Source organism: Ursus maritimus, unplaced genomic scaffold, assembly GCF_017311325.1.
Source record: "Ursus maritimus isolate PB19 unplaced genomic scaffold, ASM1731132v1 scaffold_10, whole genome shotgun sequence".
Lineage (NCBI taxonomy): Eukaryota > Metazoa > Chordata > Mammalia > Carnivora > Ursidae > Ursus > Ursus maritimus.
The window spans coordinates 18,303,968-18,326,206 of NW_024423344.1; the positions used below are offsets into that span (position 1 = coordinate 18,303,968).

A 22,239-nucleotide genomic window follows, 5' to 3' on the forward strand; every position below is an offset into this window, starting at 1 on the left:
CTCTCCTGTACACAGCTGCAGGGCCCCATTCACTTATTTGTTTGTTTGTTTATTAAAAGATTTATTCACTTATTTTAGAGAAAGAGAAGGAGAGAGAGCACGAGTGGGAAGGGCAGAGGGAGAGAGAGACTCTCCAGCAGACTCCATGCTGAGTGCAGAGCCCGACGTGGGGCCCCATCGCGGGACCCTGAGATCTTGACCTGAATGGAAACCTGGATGCTTAACCGACTGAGCCACCTGGGTGATCAGGTCCCAGCTGTATTGTATTCTTTGTACCCTGCAGGGATGTGCTCTAGGAGGTTTCTGCAAGCAGGCATATGCACTGTTAGTACTTCCAGAAAAAACAGATAGTGGGGAGGTATGTGTCAGGATAGGATCCCTTGAACCCTAAGCACTGCATGTCCCAAAATGCCTTAGCAAGGGGTGGCTGTGTTCATGCCTCCTGAATTTCTAGAACAGCACCACAGTGCATGGCTCCAGTGTTTCTCCTCAAGGACTATGGCTTTTGACTCAAATACAGTAGGCTGGCTTTATCTACCTGTGCTGAGCCTCATTCCCAGGTTCAGGATATTGAACAATAGGATCCGAAGTCTCTGGAAGTTAAATGATACCTTTTCCCCCAAACACAGAGCCTGCCTCAAAGAATGATCTAGCTCGGAGCACTGGAACCACTTCAACAAAGGAGAGGGGGCAAGAAGTGTCTTCAAAGATCCCCCCCCCTTTGTTTGCCCTACTTTCTCCACAGAATTAACCAGAATGTTAACAGTCAAAATATAAAATGCAAATAAATAAACACACTGGATCAGAACTTACAGCCGCTCCCGTGCCCTGCCCCGGACTGGTGATGGGTAGTGAGGAGGGCACGTGTTGCACGGTGCACTGGGTGTTATACGCAACTAATGAATCGTCGAGCTTTACATCGGAAACCGGGGATGTACTGTATGGTGACTAACATAATATAATAAAAAAACATTAAAAAAAAGAATATAAAATGCAGACGTGTCCATTGGTAAAGACTGACACACTCAAGCTATGGCATTAGTAAGTATTTCCACAACCATGAATGTCAAAGGGAGCAGGGATTTACTCTCTGGAAAAGATAAGATAGGTGTCTACAGAGAGCCCAGAAGAGCTCCATGTCTGAGGATACATGTTATGGGTGAATTTTGATAGGAAAATCTATGTCAGCCTTGTAAATCTGCTCCTGTCCAGCTTCATTCATTCTGTAGCTGGAGCAGAAGGGGTGAGCAGAGGGCTCTCCACAGGAGTCCACGAGGGGCAGTGACTGGCTGTGCAAGCCCTATACTCAGATATGACTCCATGCTGTCTTGAGCTCAGATTGCAGGGGAGAAAACCTTTCTGAACTACAAATTAACTCTTTTTTTAAAAATTTAAATTCAATTAGCCACCATATAGTATGTCATAAGTTCTTGATGTAGTGTTCATTGATTCATTAGTCGCCTATAATACCCAGTACTCATCACAATGGTATAAATTTCTCTTCTGGAACCCCACAAAAATTCTGCTAAAAAGCCATAATTTTAACTTGTTCTGTTGTGTCTCTCTTGTCCCCATAGAAATGTTTTAGCTTGACCAGTAAAGTGAGGAGCCGAAGAAAAAAGAAGAGTTTTGCCCAAGTGTTATATACTATCCCCCAAGGAAACGGTGCTAGCCAGCATGCACTTAGGGATTTACTGGAAAATACCATCCGAGGTCTCATATCTGCACAGCTGTTCATTTGCGGAAGGGCTGGACTCCTAGAATGGTAGCTGGACTTGACCTAAAGTTTGGTAGCCAGAGCCCACACACACAACAGGGACAAAAGACATTGCTATTTACTGTTATTACTACTACTATCATTACTAATACTTTCTTTCCTGAAATCTTAATATGTCCTAATATCATAATGTAGGTTTGGACAGCATGAATTTTTTTTTTTTGAGCATTTGGAGACCTTAAATACTACTTCGTGTTTGTTACTTTCTGCAAATGGAAAACCACATAGCAGAAATAAAATCCAGAACAAGCAATACTTGCTATGAGAAGAGCAAATAAATTCCATTTCTCGCATGCATAATTCTACACTTAAAATACATCAATGTAAGGGCTATAGATTAGATAATAGTATTGCGTTAGCGTTAATTTCCTAATTTTGGTAATTGTACTCTATGGAAAAAGACATTACTTTTAGGAATTATTCCCTTAAGTGTCTAGGGTTGGAGGGGCATTATATCTGAGAGAGGCAGAATAGAGCAGAAGGGTGGGGGAGAATGATAAAACAAATATGATAAAACTTAATATTAAGGGAAGCTGGATGAAGAGTATATGAGAATCCTTTGTTCTATATTTATAACTTTTCTATAAATCGAGCTCATTTCAAAATCAAAAATAAATAAATATAAACATTTAACTATATATTATATATATACATATGTATATATACATACCCCACATATATAAATATAAATATATATACACACACATACATATATAAAATGAGTGGGTGACTTTGATGCTTGTAAATATAAAGAGCCAGAACTCCATAAAAATGTTGGTCATATGGCATGCACAATGAGAGATCTGCCTAATGACAGGTTTTGCTGTGTAATTGTCCTCATGAAAATAGGCATTCACTCTCTTGCACTCCATTTGCACGGGTTGCTCTGCTGAGTACAGCACTCAGCGGGGGGTCTGAGGAGTCCCCGCCCTCTAGCTGTACCCCGTGGACCACAAAACCTCATCCCCTTCCCGCCAACCACAGCCCGCCACAGTGGACCACAGCCAACACAGCAAACAGCTTACAAATTAGATTCACCTAAAGAAAGAGGACATTCTAGCATTAATCATAACATAGTGTGAAACGTTAAGTGAGGGGTGTTAGTGGGCAGAACGCAGGTGTCCAGGTGGGGAGGACATGGGGCCCCGAGTCTATCTCCTCCCGGAGGCTCTAGGCAGAGGCCAGTCCCCCCTCCACAAAATGACTCAGGCCAGTGGTTGTACAGACTCCACGTGGGAACCAACACTTCCCACTGAAGGAGAGGGGCTACAGCAGCAAAGCATGTGCTGCATGAGAAAAAGCCCACGGGGAGGTTTATGCGCCATCCAAGTCATCCCTGGCGAGTCCACTTGCGGCGGGCCACCAAGTCAGGAGGACGCGGGGTCGTGGGCCACAGTAAGGAAGCCAGCCTGCGCGGCCCAGAGGCTTTTCTCCATTTTAAGCCTTGTCAAGAACGAGTGCATCACACCTCGGTTTCTGTGTCCTTGGGACTTTTTCTTTTCCTCACTCCTCCTCCTCTCCCCAACCTATCACAGTGTCACAGATTTCAGAGCAAAGGGACATTGGAGAAGGATCATCTAGGGCAAGGGTGGGCCACCTTTTTCTGAAAAGGGCCAGGTAGCAAATATGTTAGGTCCGAAGCAGCCACAGATGCCAAGTAAACACACGAGCATGGCCGCGTTCCAATAAAACTTCTTGAAAAAACAAGCAGGACAGATTGGTCACATGGTGTGCTCACGCCCTTGACGTTGGTCTTCTCCTGTATTTCTCCAGTAAGGTACTGTTGCGTAGGAGACCAAAGTCGCCTTCCCAGGTCTGTCCAGTAGAAGAGTCTTTCTCTTTGCTTATAATTTTGAATTTCTTGGTTCCAATCTAAGGCAAGGTGCTGATGCTGGGCTATTCTTAACCAAAAATCTAGTCCTGACTATTTGGGTAGTAAGTATGTACACTGCATCTTTACCTACCTGTACTTTTAAAGTTAACCTCACAAAGCCAAAGCAAATTTTTATAAAGTTGTGAGGGAAAAAAAATAAACCAACACCCTCTTTTGCCAACAAACCAGTGGAACAGATGCACTTTATGTCAATATAAATATCTCACCAGTGTGAAAACAACTCTAGATCTCTAGATAAAAAATGAGCAGGGTTCGATGAACAGGTAGACAAAATGCGGTGTAGCCATAACAATGGAATATTATTCAGCCATAAAAAGGAATGAAGTTTCGACATGTGCTACAACATGGCCTAGCTTTGAAGATATCACGCTAAGTGAAAAAAGGCAGACACAGAAGGACAAATATCGTAGGATTCCATGTGTAGGAGGTACTTTGAATGGGCAAATTCATAGAGACAGACAGTAGAACAGTGGTTCCTAGGGTCTGGTGGTTGGAAATAATGGAGAGTTATTGGTTACTGGGTACAGACGCTGTTTAGAATGGTGGGAAAATTCTGGAAATAGAAAACAGACAGTGACGATGGTTGCACATTGTGAATGCACTTCATGCCATTGAATTGTACACTTAGGAATGGTTGAAATGATAAATTTTATGTTACATACATTTGGCACAATGTAACAAAAAAGGAGCAGTGTTACGTGGAGGTAGAGAACAGAGTAGAGATGGGTCCATCAGAGAAACGGATCCTGGAAGACCCAACACACAGACATTCGGGTGATTTTGCTGGGTGTGGCTGCACAGGAGAGAGCGTTTCACTTCCTCTCACACCGAGGCTGTCAGGGGTGTTCCTGACCTACCACACCAAGCCTGCTCATTGCTTTTCCTTCTCATCAGATCCGTTCTGGGTCCTTCCTCTTAAACTCTACACTGACTCAAGGTCCTGCATCCTCCCATCCTGAATTCCGGTAAAAGCCCCATAGCCATGAAAACAGGTGGCAAAGGTGCTTTGCCTACAAAGCGTTCAAAGGAATGGCAGAAGAAAAAAAACTACCCTGGTACTTCCAGAAACATAATAAAATTTCAGTTTAAGTGTCAGAAAAGTAGGTGGGTGCGTCTGAATTCTTATGATCACACCCATCAAATGGACCTCTGTTCCGTGGCCCAGTGAACAATTTTGCTAAGATACATGTTTGCAAGATTTACACATAAGAAATGGCTTCCCCTTTGTCCCGTCTGGCCCCTGAGTCTCTGCCTGCACAGTTATCAATCCCTACCCCTTAGCACTGAATCCATCCTCCAAGTGTCACTAGAGATAATGCCACTGTTAAGGTGAGAAGGCACACACGTTGGCTCTATATACACAAGGTACACTGGTGGCCTTTGTGTTCACGCTGTGAACCCACACAGAATCCCATCTCCGTGTGGGGGAGGCTGGGATCACCAGTGGGGTTTATTCATTGTAGGGTGACAGATTATCCTTTGGTTTCTGTCTATCGCTGCCATTTATAAAGGCTGGAACAACCTGAAATTCAGCTCCTCTGACTCATAAATGGCTGCAAAAGAGAGTGTGAAGGGACCCAGACTGTCTCTAATTGTTGGTCCTCCGCATGGCCTGCGGCTGCTGCCAATTTTCCAGCAAACCCACATGAAGAGGTGCCACACTCCAACCTGATGGCATTTTATCTGCCCTCCTCCCTTTGTCTGTCATGCTTCCGTCGGGCACCAAGCAGACTCTGAAGATACTCTCCGTAACCAGTTAAACGGAAATGGGCTGCAGCAAGCACTGCTTTGATCTTGGTTAGCTGCCCTCCTTCTAGGAGGTTTTCCTGGGTGACCCTCCTTATGTGTAAGGTGGCTGCTGGGGACGAGCCTAATCCAGTTTGGCCCCGCACAACCTGGAGACTCTCTGGTGAATGACAGTAACTGCTGAAAAAGTGTGAGGGATGGTGCCCAGTAGCCACTCTCCTACAACCTCAGTTCCAAGTTATAACGAAAGCGAGTCTCAGACCAAAGGCTGCTACCCGCAGATGCTTATTAAACAAACAGTTATCAAGACACAGGCACGACCCCGGTCATCAACCTGGTCTGGGAGCTAGTTAAACCCTAGCTCTCTACCCTTTAAGAGTTCGGAAATACCACTTTGCATGAAGGAACCACTAGGGCACGGTTCTGTTCCCTTTGGCAAGAAACAACCAGAAACCATCAAAGAAAGACTGGAAACTGAGCTGTTTAGGGATGACCACGGCTTGGCTGCCATTCCTAAGGGCAAGCACGCATGTGGCTAGAATGCCTCAGTGAAGCGGGATCAGTTGTTAAAATACTAAAATATGTACCTCTCGGTACTGGGGGATAAACATCCACTTCTCCACGTTCCCCAAGTGTCCCACTGTCCCCTCCCTGCCTCTGAGAACTCTACTCCTAGCCTCATGTCCCAGAAACCCAAGAGTCAGTGCCTGGCCGAGCAGGGTCCCTTGGGAGTCTGCTCCAGGGCTGTGGCCAAGATTTGTCTCAGTTTGGATTGGTCAGAACCTATGAAAAACTGGTGGTTAGATATTTTGAATATCATTGGGACTTCGAATAATGGCTATATGCCTGGATGGATGTTTAAATCCCTTCATGCAAGGATAGGAAGCATCGTTAACTCTTTGAGCTAATCCACAATCTTGAACGCCCTTAATCTCACGGATAATAATCCATTTTTAACATCCATCATGGTAATTAGTAAGATGCTAATTCCACCACTAAAAGTCCATTTCTGACATGGCGATCCTAACAGTCAAGCTTCTGGTGTTGGTTCAGTTACAGATAACTGAACGCTGTGCTAGCAGTCTTAAGGATCTGTTTTGGAGGATGCCCCTGAGTTGTGACTCCCCCTAACTGAGACACATCTCTCTCTGTTTATCCTGAAGTATTTTCAAATGAATCACAGGCATTATGACATTGGTGTCAAGAACTGTGAAGAGCGAGATTTTACTCTACTTGCAAGCTAGCAGATTAAACTGCCACCGTTGCACGGACGCTAGAAAAGCCAGGAGACTCCCAGGTCAGAGGTGGAGGAGGGCATCCCTCACAGCTCAGCAAGCAGCTTCAGCTCCATCGCTTTGCCTGCCACCCCGCACAGGGGCCGCTGTGGCAAACTCAGTGAGTCTGGGTCACAGTTGAAGAATCCCATGCTTAGGGAACCCCAATTTTTTTATAATAGGCTACAAAGAAACCTGCCCAAATTTTGACCCACAGGGAGACATTATCCTAATTATACTAAACAAGAAAGAAACTTGTCCTCTGCTCCAGCAGGATTCAATACGTTTCAAGCCTGTTCAGCATACAAACATCTTTGACAAGATAGTTCAGAACCAAGAGCTCTCGGGACATGCTGAAGAACTGTCTCTTGGTAGTGACACCAGTGGAACTGGGCAGCAGACTAAGTGGAAACATATTCAATTCACTAGGAAGGTTGAACACTCATTTTCACAGTTATTATTTCAAAGTAGAATTGGTGTATGGAAGTTATCTATTTGCAATGATGCATATTGTAAATGTGATGTTTTCCCCTACACCGTGCCCCCGACAAACATTTTCACAAATAATGAAATCAAGTCAAAAGGGTTCAGTAGCTTTCTGGCTCCTAGTTGGGGGGGCGGGGTTGAGGATTGTAGGTAGGTAAAATCTAGAGGTCAAGTTTCCTACCTTCCTAATATCAGACTTCCAAATGTGGATTACCAGAGGTTCTAAGTCTTCTGATGTCGGGAATGTATTTGAATACTATACAAAAGCTATGAATAAACTTTCCAGAAAAGAGCATGGACACAGAGGCATATAAAATTTGCATACAATTTCAGTGGGGTCACAAATCTCTGAAGCCTATTAATGGACTTTGGACCTTTGAATGATCTGGAGACACCAATCCCTGGAACAAGGCTTCCTGTAACCTTGAACTCATTTACCAGTGTCATCAAAACACCCAGTTGCCAAGCCTAAGTGTTACTATCGAGATACCATGTAGCTGACATTCTTGGCTATCCAAAACATGACCCCAAATCAGGAGGTAAGGAAAAAAAAAACCCTGTCCAGAGCATACAAAAATCAGAACTTCAAAGATACACAGTGCACAGAAGCAGAGTTGAACTTTGTTCCTTTATTTATTTTTTTAAGATTATTTATTTTAGAGAGAGAGAGGGAGAGCGCCAGGGGGAGGAGCAGAGGGAGAGAGAGTCTTAAGCAGACTCTGCACTGAGCACCGAGCCCAACGTGGGGCCCCATCTCACGACCCTGAGATCATAACCTGAGCCAAAACCAAGAGTCAGATGCTTAACCAACTGATGTAGGCGCCCTGGACTGTATTCCCTTGAAAGCATGATTTTAAGATGATTTCTGATGATTAGATAGAAAGGACACAAACCAGAGGTGAGGGAATGAGGACAGAAGAGCAGAATTAATAATTGCAATGAGTAATTGCGGACAGTGTGACATAAAACGGTTGCAAAACAACAGCAAAAAACCAGAAGGAACTCAAAAATGTTTTCATTCGTGGCTATTTAGCCTAAAGGCAAATCACTCTACAAATGCCCATGACTCTTAGGAATGACTCCTGAGTCATACGAGAACGTAACTGCTAATGATGTTTTTTAAAAGGCTTTGCTTATGTTTTTTATATGTTTCCCATATCCTGGCTAAAAGGATGAATTCTGGCTATAACACAGCTACATCCTCAAATGATTTCAACATGATTAAAACAGGAAGTGTGTTGGCCTTCACGGCAGAAAGCAGGGACTGATGGTTACTGTGGGTCTTCCATGTATAAAGCACCTACCTTCCCCTCTCATCACACTGAACCCTTTCAATGGGCCCGTGAAGCAGGGATTGTCATTCCCTTTTAGAGACGGAAGAACTGAAATTCTGGAGGCCAAATAACCGGTCCAGAACCAAGCAGCCAGAAGAGAGTGAAACTGGGACTGAAACCAGTCCATGCTTTTCCTATTAACTATTCCTCTAAGGGGAAAATCCAGGACTGTGGAATAATCCATTCATATGAAATTTTCTGAAAAGACCTCATAAGTGAGTTTTGCTCTACAAATTCTCTACATTAATTCGTCTTTGTCAACATTCCCCCAGGTTAAAAATCAGATTAGAGGTCAGATCAGCCTTCTGATGACTTTGTTACATTTTCGGTTTTATTCTAAAACACTTTGGATGTGTTATTAATCAATAATGCTTACAAATAGCAGTTTCTTTTTTTTTTTTTAAGATTTTATTTGTTTATTTGACAGAGATAGAGACAGCCAGCGAGAGAGGGAACACAAGCAGGGGGAGTGGGAGAGGAAGAAGCAGGCTCATAGCAGAGGAGCCTGATGCGGGGCTCGATCCCATAACGCTGGGATCACGCCCTGAGCCGAAGGCAGATGCTTAACCGCTGTGCCAACCAGGCGCCCCATAAATAGCAGTTTCTTAACAGAAGACCACTAAGAAGGGGAATCGGAACAAAGGCAAAGATACACAGGAAGGGCACAAAACACACGAGTTCTCAATTCTGGGGCAGAAATCTTTCTCCTGAGATTACGAACCATAATATCAAGATTTGAAAGAACTCTAATGTTCAGATAGATAAATCTCCCAGCAAAAACACTGGAGGGTCTTTCCTCCATGTTACTTTTTAATAACAGAATGTTCTAAAAATAAATCTGGGATAAATCTCTCAACTATAATCTCTTTGGGGGCAGGGAGCAGGTAAGGGACTTCTCAGGGGGGTTGCATTATTTACATCATCAAAAGGGGTGCATTTTGGGATGGTTGGAGGGGATAGACTCTTCTACCTAATCAGCAGATTATTCCCCAAATCCTTAGCTACCAGGAAATTTTAATAAAATCTACAGATTTATTCAAGATGATGTTCATAGGGCTGATTTAACCCAATTGCCCTTTTTTTCTTAGAGACGTCATTGTTAGAGTCAGTTGAACAAAGTTCATTCCTGAGAGAGGACCTAAAACATCAAAAACAGTTAAATTTAAAATTAGCGCTTTTCTACCACCAGACTAATATCCGAGTGGAACATACTAAGAAATAGTTCAGAGCATCTAATACAAAGCAGTAATTAGAATAGCCAGTTCGGTTTCCTAAAGTTCCTTAAGTACACTATGTCTAAAATAGCAGGCCACTCAGATGTATCTGTTTTGTTTGATTGTTTATTTTTTTATAAAGGGGACAGCACTGAAAAAATTAAGAAGAATCTTTAAAAGGGAGACTAGTCTATTCTTCTCAATAGCGTGGTAGCCATATCTTAAGAAATATTATTTCCCACAGGTTTTTTAAAGAGAATTACCTTTTTCTACAATCACTGAATTTCACTGCTGCAAATCATTGTAAGCCACTGAATTCCACTGAATTAGATTTTAAGAAGGCTTAATAGAGGATTGGGGATGATTCTGTTCTGAAATAACCAAACCAAAAAAGACTTAGGAAGGAGAGAATTTAGAACTATTTCTTTTTCATCTATCAGGGCGTTTTGCTCTGTAAACTATGACCTGAACTTGATTTTTTCCCCTGGGAGATGGTTAAGCCATATTCCTTTAGAAAGTAATGCCATCATTCTCACCAGGATATTAGTGGCCAAGTATCTACAGACCCATAATGGTGGCTTCCTCTTTAGAGGTCAAAAATCAGCAGTGGGGTTCCTTCCTTCCCTCTCATCCCCTTTCCTTCCCCTCATTCCTATTTATCCACCCCCCTCCATCCGCCCCATCCCCCTTTCCTTTTCTCCCTCCCTTCTTTTAACCATTCCGTGGATGGCAGATATGTGGACATGCGTAAGGATCATGTTTATCTTAATTGGTAATTTCATCCTAAGTACGTGGCACAATTTTTGATGCCAAAAAGGTGCTTAATAAATATCCATTGAGTAAATACATCTGTTGAATACTTCTCTGGGCCAAACTGAGATAGACACTGAAGTTGCAAAATTTCTGTCCCATAGGCTCATCTGGAACCTACAAAGATGTGTTTAGGGAAGCAGACAGAACTGGATCTATGATTAAACAGAAGGAGTAGTTTTTCCTAAAGCAAAACTAGAGGCATTTACTAAGCTATAACTTAAAGTGGATATGTGCACGGTCTACTCTTGTCATCATGGTCCTACTGGTATTCATGGCCCTGAATTGAATTGGTTCTTCTCCTCACTTGCTAGAATGAATGCAGAAAACCCTTCTTCTCATGAAAAGAGGTCCCTAAGTAGCCTGAGCAACAAGCAAAGCTGGCTGTTTTTCCTTCAGAGGTGTCTGGACACTGCTCTACCACCTCATTACTGGCCACATGGAGCTCCGTCTGCCCATGGAACTTTCCCAGGATCATCTGGAGTCACATTCCAGAGAGCTCCCACGAGTCCCCAAGGGTCTACCCAGTTGGGGGCTTGGGTTAGCTCACAGCAGCCTCTCTGTTTTCCTGTCGTCCTCCTGTGCTAGCATGCCAAATGAGGGAATACAGGCTCCTCCTGGGTCTTCTAAATGACTTCTAGCAACGTGGAAAAATTTACTATTTTTGTTCCCATTTACCCCACTGACTATAACCTGCAAATTATTTTTTCTCAAGTGTGATTAGATTTGTTAGAGAAAACATGAGTCAGGAGTCAAAGAGATGTGTCCTAAAGAGACGTGACATGGTCATTGCTCAGATTGGAAGAGACTTCTTCACTGGACTGAAAATGTGGAGGAAAGAGACTCTCATCTTTTTCAACACTGAGGGTTTCTCAGTTTTCAGAGTCTCTGGTACTGTTCTTCAGAAGCCAAGAGCATAATTTTAAGAACAGGAAATATGATGGCTTCTTAATCAAATTAAATAGCAAAATGAAAGCAATAATTACTCAAATTTACTTGGCAAATTAGCAAGACAAATTAATTGAAACACTACTTTTGATCATAAGGATATAATTAGAAAAGTCGGGTGGATGAAAATATCTCTGAGGCATGAATTAAATCAATTGGACAACCTGATTATAAAGACCTTATGCTTAATGTGTAAATCCAAACTAACTGTTATGAAATGTAAAAGGAAGAAGAAAAGATTAATCAGCAAATATTTATTAAAAGTGGTCCTGTACAAATAACGTGACTGAATAACGGCAAACATCTACTGGATTTTTATTATATGAAGATATTAGGCTATGGTACATATAATTCTTATCACCTGTATTGTTTTGTTCTCTTAAAAAGTAATAAATAAATTCACCATTGTTAACATTTACACAGCATAAGCCATTACTGACCCTTACTCTACAACTGGAGGCTTCATGATAGAAGGAACATAGGGTACCAAGGCCAGCAACAACAACAAAAAACTGAGATGCCTTTTCTGTTCTTAGCCTCATCTTCCACTTACAGATGTCACTACCTCTCAGTAAAATCTGGTTCTATAAAACTCTGGACACATCCAAGCTCCACCGTAAGAAGCCAATTTGTACATGGTTTCCCTTGACAGCAGCTATCCATTCAAGTTGACCCGATTAGATTGAGGAGAGAGACTTTTATTCCATTACTGGGACTGGGGGAAACTCACCCTCTCTTATTTGACATGAACACAAGCTACAGGTGCCAAATGTAATCATCTATGAGAAGAAGAGAACTAGCCTCAAGATGAAGCCAAACGTAAGATGGTGGGGCCGAGGTTGGAGAAGAACCCACAAGTGGCAGGTCTCCAGTTCAGGAAAATCCTGAGCCCTGGACAACATCCTGGAGCTCCTGGATCAGTCAGGTCTGCAGCTCCCCTTAGCTCTGGCCTTCCTATGGTAAGAGGTCCTAAATATCTTCTTTGTTTCAGCTAGTTGGAATCAGATCTTTGTAACCTACAGTGAAAGCACCCCGCTGCATATAAAAACGAATGAATGTTAAAAGTACATTCTAGCAAAGTACAAAAAAGTTAACTTTCTTTCTCCATAGAGGACAAACTGATGGTGCCAGAGATAAGGGGGTTAGGGGATGGGCAACATGGGAGGCGGGAGTGGGAGATACAGGCTTCTAGTCATGTAATGAGAAAGATACAGGGAACAAAAGGCACGGCATATATAGTCAATGACACTGTAACAGTGTTGGATGGTGACAGATGGTAACTACACTTGTGAGGACTGCATGACAGAGAGAGCTGCTGAGCCACTCTGTTATACACCTGAAACAGATATAACATTGTGTGTCAACTAGACTCAAATACAAAAATTAAAAAATAGTAATTTTCTTTACAAATTAGGGTAATTTTGTTTCAAAGTATGGCGGCTGATCCCTTGCAGCTGAATCACCTGGGATTACTTGTTTAAAACACAAGTGAGAGCAACAGGTCTACCTCTGATTTTAATGCTAAAGACCGAAAGCTACTGTCAAGGCAAGCTGTACAATTTTAGTTGGGTAATTTAAAAATTCATTATCCAGCCTGCTTGCACTTTTGTTTCCCTGTTTTAAAAATATGTGTATTCAAACATGCTCCTGGCTTCTTCGTAAATAAGAATGGTCCAAAGGTAAACAGTAACAATCTTTGATTCGTAAAAGTGGGTATTTTTGCGAAATTGCTGCAAAGCTTTGCACTTCATCACATATTAAAATGCTTGAGAAATAATCAATAGCCTCATAAAATTGTTTTCAAGGCACATAAAAAAATTCTCCCCAAATCTCCTTGCCAAGGAAAAAAGGCATTTTAAAAACTAGCTTCTATTAGACGCTTACCACAGTACATCAAAACCACAAACGTGAGTTTCTGTGAAATCTGTTTCTTGCCTAACTACTACTTACGTGTTTGGACTCAGCTTAAATACTCTTAAATACTCTTAACCTGGGAGGCCTTCCTACACACCCCCACCCCCCAGTATTCCTACCTTCTTCAGCGTGCCACTTGGGCTCTTTCTTGGCTCTTCTCCCTGCCCACCCTGCAAACTAAAACACATCCACATTCATCCTTCATCTACTTAACCCTGTACAACCTTGAAGGCTCAGCTAAAAATAAAACTTCCCTAGGACGCCCCCAGGGGAGGTCAAGGCCACTTGAACGGTGATACAGCAAGTAAATAAAATAGCAGCCAGGCTGCATTCAGCAGCCAGTAAGGGACAAGATGCCTTTAACGTTATCCAATAACGAAATGAATTACTATGTATCAGCAAGGTTGAAAATTCCTAGGGAAGACCTGCTTCAGGGGTGGTCGAACCACGGCTGGTTCTTCTGCCCCCTCCTGCCCCTGGAGGCTGCTCCTTCCTGCCTCTCTACCTGGTCAGAGGCAGCTGCCAGTGGCAGGGGGAGCATGGCTTCTAGTGCCTTTCCCTTAGCATGGGATCCCCTTTTCCCCAAAAGCCTCTGGACACATCTCCGGCCGTAATCCCTGGTCCAAATGGGCCTCAGCCTTCCCATCCCAAGCTAGTGCTCAGAGGTAAGACCACCAAGATTAATTTAGAGTGCTTGCCACCTATTCACAATACGGCACAGCAAGAAGGGCGTAGTGTGTATGCAGCACGCTAGGATAACTGGATGGGGCTGCTCCCTGCAGCCTCTGCCCTAGGCCCTGACCAACTGTCCCGGCGGCTGAAGGCACCAACGAATGAGCATATCTGAAATGAACCTCTTTCTGGAGTGTCGGGTATGCGTTGGTTGAAATCAGGGGGTCCTCAGATGACAGCCCCACCACCTGTTTCGGTAAATAAAATGTTACGGGAGGACAGTCACACCCATTTATACATGGAGTGTCTTTCCTGCTCCAACTGCAGAGCTGAATCATTGCAACAGGGACCCTGGGGCTCCAAAAGCGGAAAACAGCCACTAGCTGGCTCTTTACAGAAACGTTCCTCGGCCCCTGGCTTAGGATCACGAGCCAGCGTGGAATCATGTTGGCAAGGTGACCACGATGTCCATGCCGTGCCCGACCGCCTTCCTTTCCAGCACACATCCCAGGGATACTATCTTCTTGAACATCTGCCCGTCCTGCTGGGTTTTTTTGTTCCCTGAGGGCAGTGAACGGGCTCATGCCATATCCCCAGCACCTGGCACAGGGCCTGATGAACCCTAATCACCTCGTAAATATTTGTTGGCTGGAGAACTGAACGAATGCACCCCTTTAATAATCTGCCATACAAAACCAAAAACGATGGTTCCTTTCAGGGTGTGCTCTAGAGAAAGAAAGTGACAACATTTCTGTAATGGGATGCCAAGAAATTGACCTACACCCCACGAGAAGGAAAGCACGAACCTTAACGACATTAACATTTCCCAGCCCTTGGGAGGAAGACATACCCACACACTGTCTCCTTTGAGAGGTGGCAGCAATGAGCTCAGGTTCTCAGAAGTGGTAGAGACAGACTGTGTCTGTGGCAAGCAGCTAAAACCGCGGGCCCAGGGCCATCCTTACTGAGAATGCTCCCCCTCACGCACATGCTATGGCTCCCAACTCCAGTCCTCGGCTCTCCCAAGTTAGCACCACAATCTGCGATTTCACTCATTCACTGAAGTTCAGCCTTCATCAGCATTCAGGGGAACAGGAACAATTTTTTTAAAGATAGAAAACAGAAGCAGTTTTGTAGGACCTGGACCTCATTTTATCTATAAATAATGCCAGTTCTGTGTTTTTCCTCATCATCCAATTAAGAGAAATTTAAAAAGAAACAGGCAAAAATTAAAACACCATGGTTTTTAAATTGTTAAAATGGTTTAGTGAGTTTAATCATGTAGGAAATTATTCCCACCAGTAAAGAGGCAATTTTTTTTTTTTAAGTTTGACATTCAAATTTTTAATCCACAATACTGAGAAGATACAAACTATTGGGATGCAGCAATGAAAACTGCAAAAACAGGATATGGGTTTCATTATAACCTGCTAATTAATACAGCAACACACAATAGTGGGGGATCAGCAAGAACAGTATTCTAATCAAGCTGAGGCATGTGTGAAACAGCCAAGAATGCCACAAACACCACAGAAAGAAAAATGCCAAACACTGTGTTAAAATATCTCCCCTGGACACAGTTTGCTTTCCAAAACAAAAACAAAAACAACAAGACCAAAAGGCAAAAGATAAAAAAACAAACAAAAACCAAGCTGACACTCAACGTTGTGCCAGCATTTTTCCCTTCTTCACATTTACAGGAATTACAAACAAATCCAGACTCGGGAAAGCTTCGCGAGGAGGGAAAGACAGTCAGAAATCTCTGTTATTTTTATCCATGCCAATTAGTAGTATTGAATGTATGGGCTTCTCCACCAAAAGAACTAGTATTATCTTGAGGGAAGCAGGGTGTTTGTCATCCAGAGTCAAACCAAAGTTGCTTTATTTTCAAATTCACAGAACTGTGATGTGGTCACATCTGTTCATTTTTCTCACGATCTGACAGCAATTTTTTTCACAGGCGTTCTCACACCAAATTTTTAAGTGATGATTTGGGATAGAATACTGACATTAGACCAACTCCCTCGAACATTTCTTCTTAGAGTGAAGTATTGAATGGGAAAAGTGAATGTTTAAGTCCATAACTCACTGTGTGCTAATGGTCAAAAACTGACTCTGTCTATCCTTATAGTGGGGGAAATTGTGTTTGCCACCACTGGGCAATAGTCTTTGACGTAGTAACACCAACCTCAGAAGAAGCATCCTCAGAAAATAATTCAATAAAGAAAGATTTACTTTTGTTAAATTTCTTATTACAATATGCCTTAAAATCACAGAAACCAGAGTAGACAAAATAAACTAGAAAGAAATAAGGAAGTGTTGAAGTAAATGGAGGTTTCTCGACCAAGTGAAATATAATCCAATTAGTACATATTATAATGATGCAAACCATGTTGTTCTATGCACCCTTTTTATCGATGGCTAAATAGAGCACATTGTCACTACAAGTGAAAACTCCTGGTTAGTACACAGAAAACCCAAGTCACGAGGAGCCCTTCCCAGTGTGCGAATTTCCGACTCCTCGCTCACATCTCTCCCAGCTTCTCGCATCTCTACGGTCTCCTGACAGGCTTTTCTCATGCCTCCCTGGTGCTTTTGTTGTGCTGTATTCCTGGCTCGCAAGGGGCTTCTGCCTACTTCCAGAAAACCCGCATGCATCACTGCGTTTAAGACCCAGCCCCTCCACGAAGTTGTCTATTACTCTGGAGTGAAATTGCTTTGGAGTGAAATTTCTTAGCCCTTGATGGTCTTGTTTGCTTTATCTCCTCAGGCAGCCTGTAAATTCCACGGAGTTACTTTTAGCCCATGCAATAGGTAATAAACACATGATTCTGAATGAACCGACCCATGAATAGAAACTGTTGAGAGCAGGGACTGTTTCTTATCTTTGTCTGGAGAATCCTACCCCCAGTCCAGGCAAACAGCAGATTGCCAATAACTTCACTAAACAGATAAATGAAGGTCTGTGTACTGTTGCACGTGACTGCTGGCTGTATGGTTCTCTTCCTCATGTCTCTTGCACTCTCTGCTTCTATGAAGGTCAGATAAGGTTCTTTTCTAAAAGCAGTGTCATCAATGAAGAAAACTTACCCAGGTCAAACTGGCTGGAAACGTAGCCACAGGTCTGCCGGACTTCCTCACTGTCCCAGCCCAAGGGGTAGAGGGCACAGCCAGCACCAATCAACAAGCCTGCGAAGACATAAGCCAAGAGGGCTTTACCACTTTTCCTCTGCAACTCTAGATAAAGGTAGCAGCAGGGAGGGGGCATCGATATTAGCAATATAACAAAAGATCATGGTGTCTGCTTTTTGGAAACACCAGCCACGACTCCTGTAAGCAATCTAAGGGCAGTGTGATTCCATGAATAATTTCAAGTTGCTTAAAAGGAAACAAAAAACAACAACACACCGGTAGACAGCTCAGTTTGGTTCCAACTTTGCCCTTCGAAGCACTAAAAGCCTCGCAAATCCTGTTTAGGAAGGAAGAGTCAGAAGCTTTTTAAATCAGTCTTATAAAAATCCAACCAATTCCACCGTCAGTCCATGTAAACAAGTAAATCAAGAGCAAGCATAAGTACCTAATAGATTCGGCTTCATCATGCATTAGATTTTTTTTTCCAATTTAAGAATCAAAATAGAATGTTTCAGCATCATTCAGTTGTACCAGGGGCAGAGAAAACATAAAGATTTTCATGAACCACTGTGGCACACGACAATTGGACCCATTAACTGTACTACCTGCTACTACACTCTGTTGAAAAGCTGAGAATCAGGGAATGTTCCCTCATCTCAGAAATACTCTAGAAGACGGACACTTATATCATTTAAGTCCTCCTTGGAGCTAAGACCAAATTTTTTTTTTTTTTTAAGATTTTATTTATTTATTCAACAGAGATAGAGACAGCCAGAGAGAGAGGGAACACAAGCAGGGGGAGTGGGAGAGGAAGAAGCAGGCTCATAGCGGAGGAGCCTGATGTGGGCTCGATCCCAGATCGCCGGATCACGCCCTGAGCCGAAGGCAGACACTTAACCGCTGTGCCACCCAGGCGCCCCCCAAAATTTTGATGATTAAACTGAAGAAGGTGGCGGTTTTACTTTAATATGTAAGTTATCATGGCAACGCGCTCTGAGCTGACAGCTCTTGATTGGCCGTCTTCAGTGTGGCTTCAAAGCCTAATAGGGGTCGGCAAGAAGCTGAATGAGGCCGAAGCACCCACCGCCAGGATCCGAGGGCCAATCAGAAAGTAACATCTTGTCCTATCGGGAGGGAGCACTGTCATCGTTCCTAAGTCCCACAAGTGTGCTGAGCCAGCGGGACCACCACACACAGTCTGATGGGTGAGAAACCAGCCCAGTCCGAGAGAATGCGGGTTATATGGCGCTAAATGAGGGAGCCCCTGAAATGAGACAAAATCCACTAAAGTGGTAATGTAGAGGCAGAATGACAGGGCCCTAAATGCCTCTAGAAGAGACTTTCAATATTTCTGTATTGAGTCCCTTTCCGGTCCCCTTTTGCTTCTCCCCCTGCCCCTGGCAGATGACTCTTGTGGGTATAGCCCCCACACGTAAGTGGTCTGTTTCTTTACAGGCACCTAAGGAGGGACTGTTTTCCAAACCTTCCCCAACCTCTACCCTGAGCTGTGGGGAGAGACATCCCCCATGAACTGACATACATTTCTCACCCTGGTGCCAATCTGTCCCTTGGTCAACAGTAAAACCACCATTTAATGCAGAGGGGCTATGATCCAAGGGAATGCCTACAAAGAATCATTGAAAGCGCAAATCACAAATTCCAGGACGCCTTCGAAGCACTTGGATAAATATGAGCTGTGTCGAGGCTGAAGAATAACCCAGAAAGCAACCTTATAAGGTTCTGCTGACAGTGCAAATGGCCCAGTGACTGGTTTCCTTAGGCTCTTCCCCTAAAGACAGAATTTATAGTATTCTGAAGACAGCTCTAAACTGGTGTTATCCACCACCAGGTAAAGAGATAATGAGGAGGCCAAAGTTTATGCAAATTAAATTCCATGAAGGTTTAATAAATAATGTGGTCTCACTGCCATGATACTCAGTTCTTAAATGAATAAGTAACACCATTTTTTGAGAACTTGTGAGCAATTTTTTAATGATGCAGAAAGAGAGAAAATTTTCAAATGTAAGAGAAATGAAAATTGTAACATTTAAACCATCAGTTTCTCTTTTTCTGATACCCAAATGATTAAATAGTCTTGTTTGCTAATGTCCTCTTCAGATGGCAGGAAAATGTGTCACGTACTCACAAAAGTGGCTGTTTTAGTCCAGTATGATGCCAGGCACATTGGGAAACTACATAGAAAGGAGATTGTATACGGAGCACGTTGACCTGTGGTTTTCTAAGTGGTAGAACGCTTGCAGTCAGGATTCTTTTGTAGAATGTTGGGGTGTCTTTGAGACACAACGAAATGTAGATTCAACCATATAAATGAAGAACAATTTTAAACATAAGAAATTTGTGTTACATGTATGATTTTAAAAAAATACCATGGGCATAGCTCACATTAAAAAAAAAGTGTTAGGGGAGGGCAACTAGCTTATCTGGATTTTTGTATAAATATTAATCTAGCCTTTGTTTTGTCTTCTGCTAATGTTTGTTAACAGCAAAAGTACTGCAGATGATAAAGGTTTGAGAAACATTTCTGGGAGAACAATGTATGTTACAAACGATCAATCTCATTGGCTGTTGTGATTTTAGGTCCCACGGGTAAACACTGGTGGCCTCCCGCTACCTTTCTACTGTTGTATGTTATGGAGAAAGCAAGTCTTAGACTAAATTCAGCCAAATATACAATGATGTTTATTAGTCAGCTAGCACAGAAAGCAGCCAGATGACCAGTCCTGTAAACTCAGCAAAACCCTCCTCCCCAAGTCCACAGCATAATCATCCTAACAAGTGCCATCAACATACCATAAATACAATAAATAGTCAACTGGCAGGTTCAGGACACTTTAGACGGCGTCTTCCCCTTGAAGAAATGGGAGAAGAGGCATGGGACTGAAGAGAGTTTAGACCTGCCCTGCACAGTGGCCATGAGCTCCATGTAGCAAACTTAAATTTAAGTTTATTAAAATTAGATGAAAAATTCATTTCTTCCATTGCACTGGGCACACTTCAAGGGCCTGATAGCCACATGGTGCTGTTGGCAGATAGCCACATGGCGCTGTTGGCAACTGTACCGGGCAGGGCAAAGAGAGAGCATTTTCACAATTGCATTAAGTGCTACTGGAGAAAGCTATTCTTTTTTTTTTTTTTTAAGACGTTATTTATTTATTTGACAGAGAAAGAGACAGCGAGAAAGAGAACACAAGCAGGGGGAGTGGGAGAGGGAGAAGCAGGCTTCCCGCCGAGCAGGGAGCCCAATATGGGGCTCGATCCCAGGACCCTGGGATCATGACCTGAGCCAAAGGCAGATGCTTAACCACTGAGCCACCCAGGGGCCCCTGGAGAAAGCTATTCCTGACCTAAGACAGTACTTCAGGAGGATGCTGAGCGGGATAGATTCTTAAACCCCAAGCCTGGTACTGCTTGTTAATCAAAATCATCCCTGCTCTTTCAGATTCTCCCTTTCTAGGTGAGACTAGAGATGAGAAAACTACATTTCAAATTTCTTCTGCTGGTGGAAATTCTAGTTCATGTCTGTCAAGGAGAAGCTTTCGTGTGGGATTCAGAAGGTAAAAGAGAGAAGTAAACCACTCCCACATGGGAGTTGGCAGGTGCAACCAGGGGCATGGCTTTTTGTAGACGTAGACGAGATTGGGGGAGTAGCTTCTAGTGTCACCCAGTAAGGGCAAATCCTCAGCTCTAGCTTCTTTCTACCCCTGCACTTCCTGATTTCCTGGATTCTTCTCCACCCTACGCTTCCGCAGACCCAATAGGTCTGTGAGACTTCAAAGCCCTGGGCTCCCTTCCTACTTGAAATACATATGTGGTGGTTTCTCTCATTGGTCAGGCTCTGGCTGGGATATGCCCCACTCTTGCTGATACAGGACTTTCTCTCCTACCCTATTACTTGTATTGTATCCATTTTCTTGACGGAAAATTCTCTCTAATACAACTTACGCAGATTATTAAACCTCAGCAAGTATAGACGGATATTAGAAGGCTTCATGTTAACGCTCTGTGGTGTGGTCTGTGGTTAGGGAATTTATGCTAATTAACCTTCCTGGAATGTGAATTTCTGAAGTGAATACTCCAAATGTTCACCGACTGCCTCTAGCTTGTCCAGTGGAGTCAACTAGCATTTTATTGTCCATACCAAAGTATACTGGGAAGTAAAGTTAGAGATAAATATAAAAGGGAGAATATCTTTTTTATTATTGTTGAAGTATTACCGACATACATATCCTACTTGTTCCTTCTGTACATCATAGTGAGTTGATATTTTTATATGTTACGATAAGGATCCTCATGATAAGTCTAGTTACTATTTGTCCCCATACAGTTGTTACAATATTACAATATTATTACAATAATACACTATTCTCTATCCTGTACATTACATCCTCATGACTTACATATTTTATAACTGAAAGGTTGTACTTCTTAATCCCCTTCACTTATTTTTCCCATCCCATTCCCCTCCCCCTCTAGTAATCAACAGTCCGTTTCCTAGATCTATGAGTTTGTTTCCGTTTTATTTTGTTTGTTCATCTTGTTTTTTTTTTTTTTTAGATTCCACATAAAAGTAAATCATATGGTATTTGTCTTTCTCTGACTTATTTCACTTAGCATAATAACCTTTCGGTCCATCCATATTGTTGCAAATGGCAAGATTTCATTATTTTTCATGACTGAGTATTAGTCCATTATAAATATAAATATATATATATAGTCTCACATCTTCTTTATTCATCTATTAATGGACACTCAGCTATTGTAAATAATGCTGTAGTGAACATAGGGGTACATATATCTTTTTGAATTAATGTTTTCATTTTCTTCAGATAAATACCCAGAAATGGAATTGCTGGATTGCATGGTAGTTCTATTTTTAATTTTTTTGAGAACTTCATACTATTTTCCATAATGGCTATTCCCACCGACAGTGCACAAGGGTTCCGTCTTCTTCACATTCTTGCCAACATTTTTTTTTTTTTGTCCTTTTGATAATAGCCAATCTGACTGGTGTGAGGTG

The 22,239-nt window shown here is 42.6% G+C and overlaps 1 protein-coding gene across 1 annotated transcript in view; it reads right to left on the bottom strand.

Annotated features, from left to right (window-relative positions):
- Positions 1-22,239, bottom strand: part of LHFPL6 (LHFPL tetraspan subfamily member 6) — a 242,079-nt gene that overhangs the window by 14,732 nt on the left and 205,108 nt on the right. Inside the window, exon 3 of the mRNA XM_040622259.1 lies at positions 17,160-17,258. Within this exon, the coding sequence (XP_040478193.1) occupies positions 17,160-17,258 (99 nt within the window). The remainder of the gene's footprint in view (positions 1-17,159; positions 17,259-22,239) is intronic.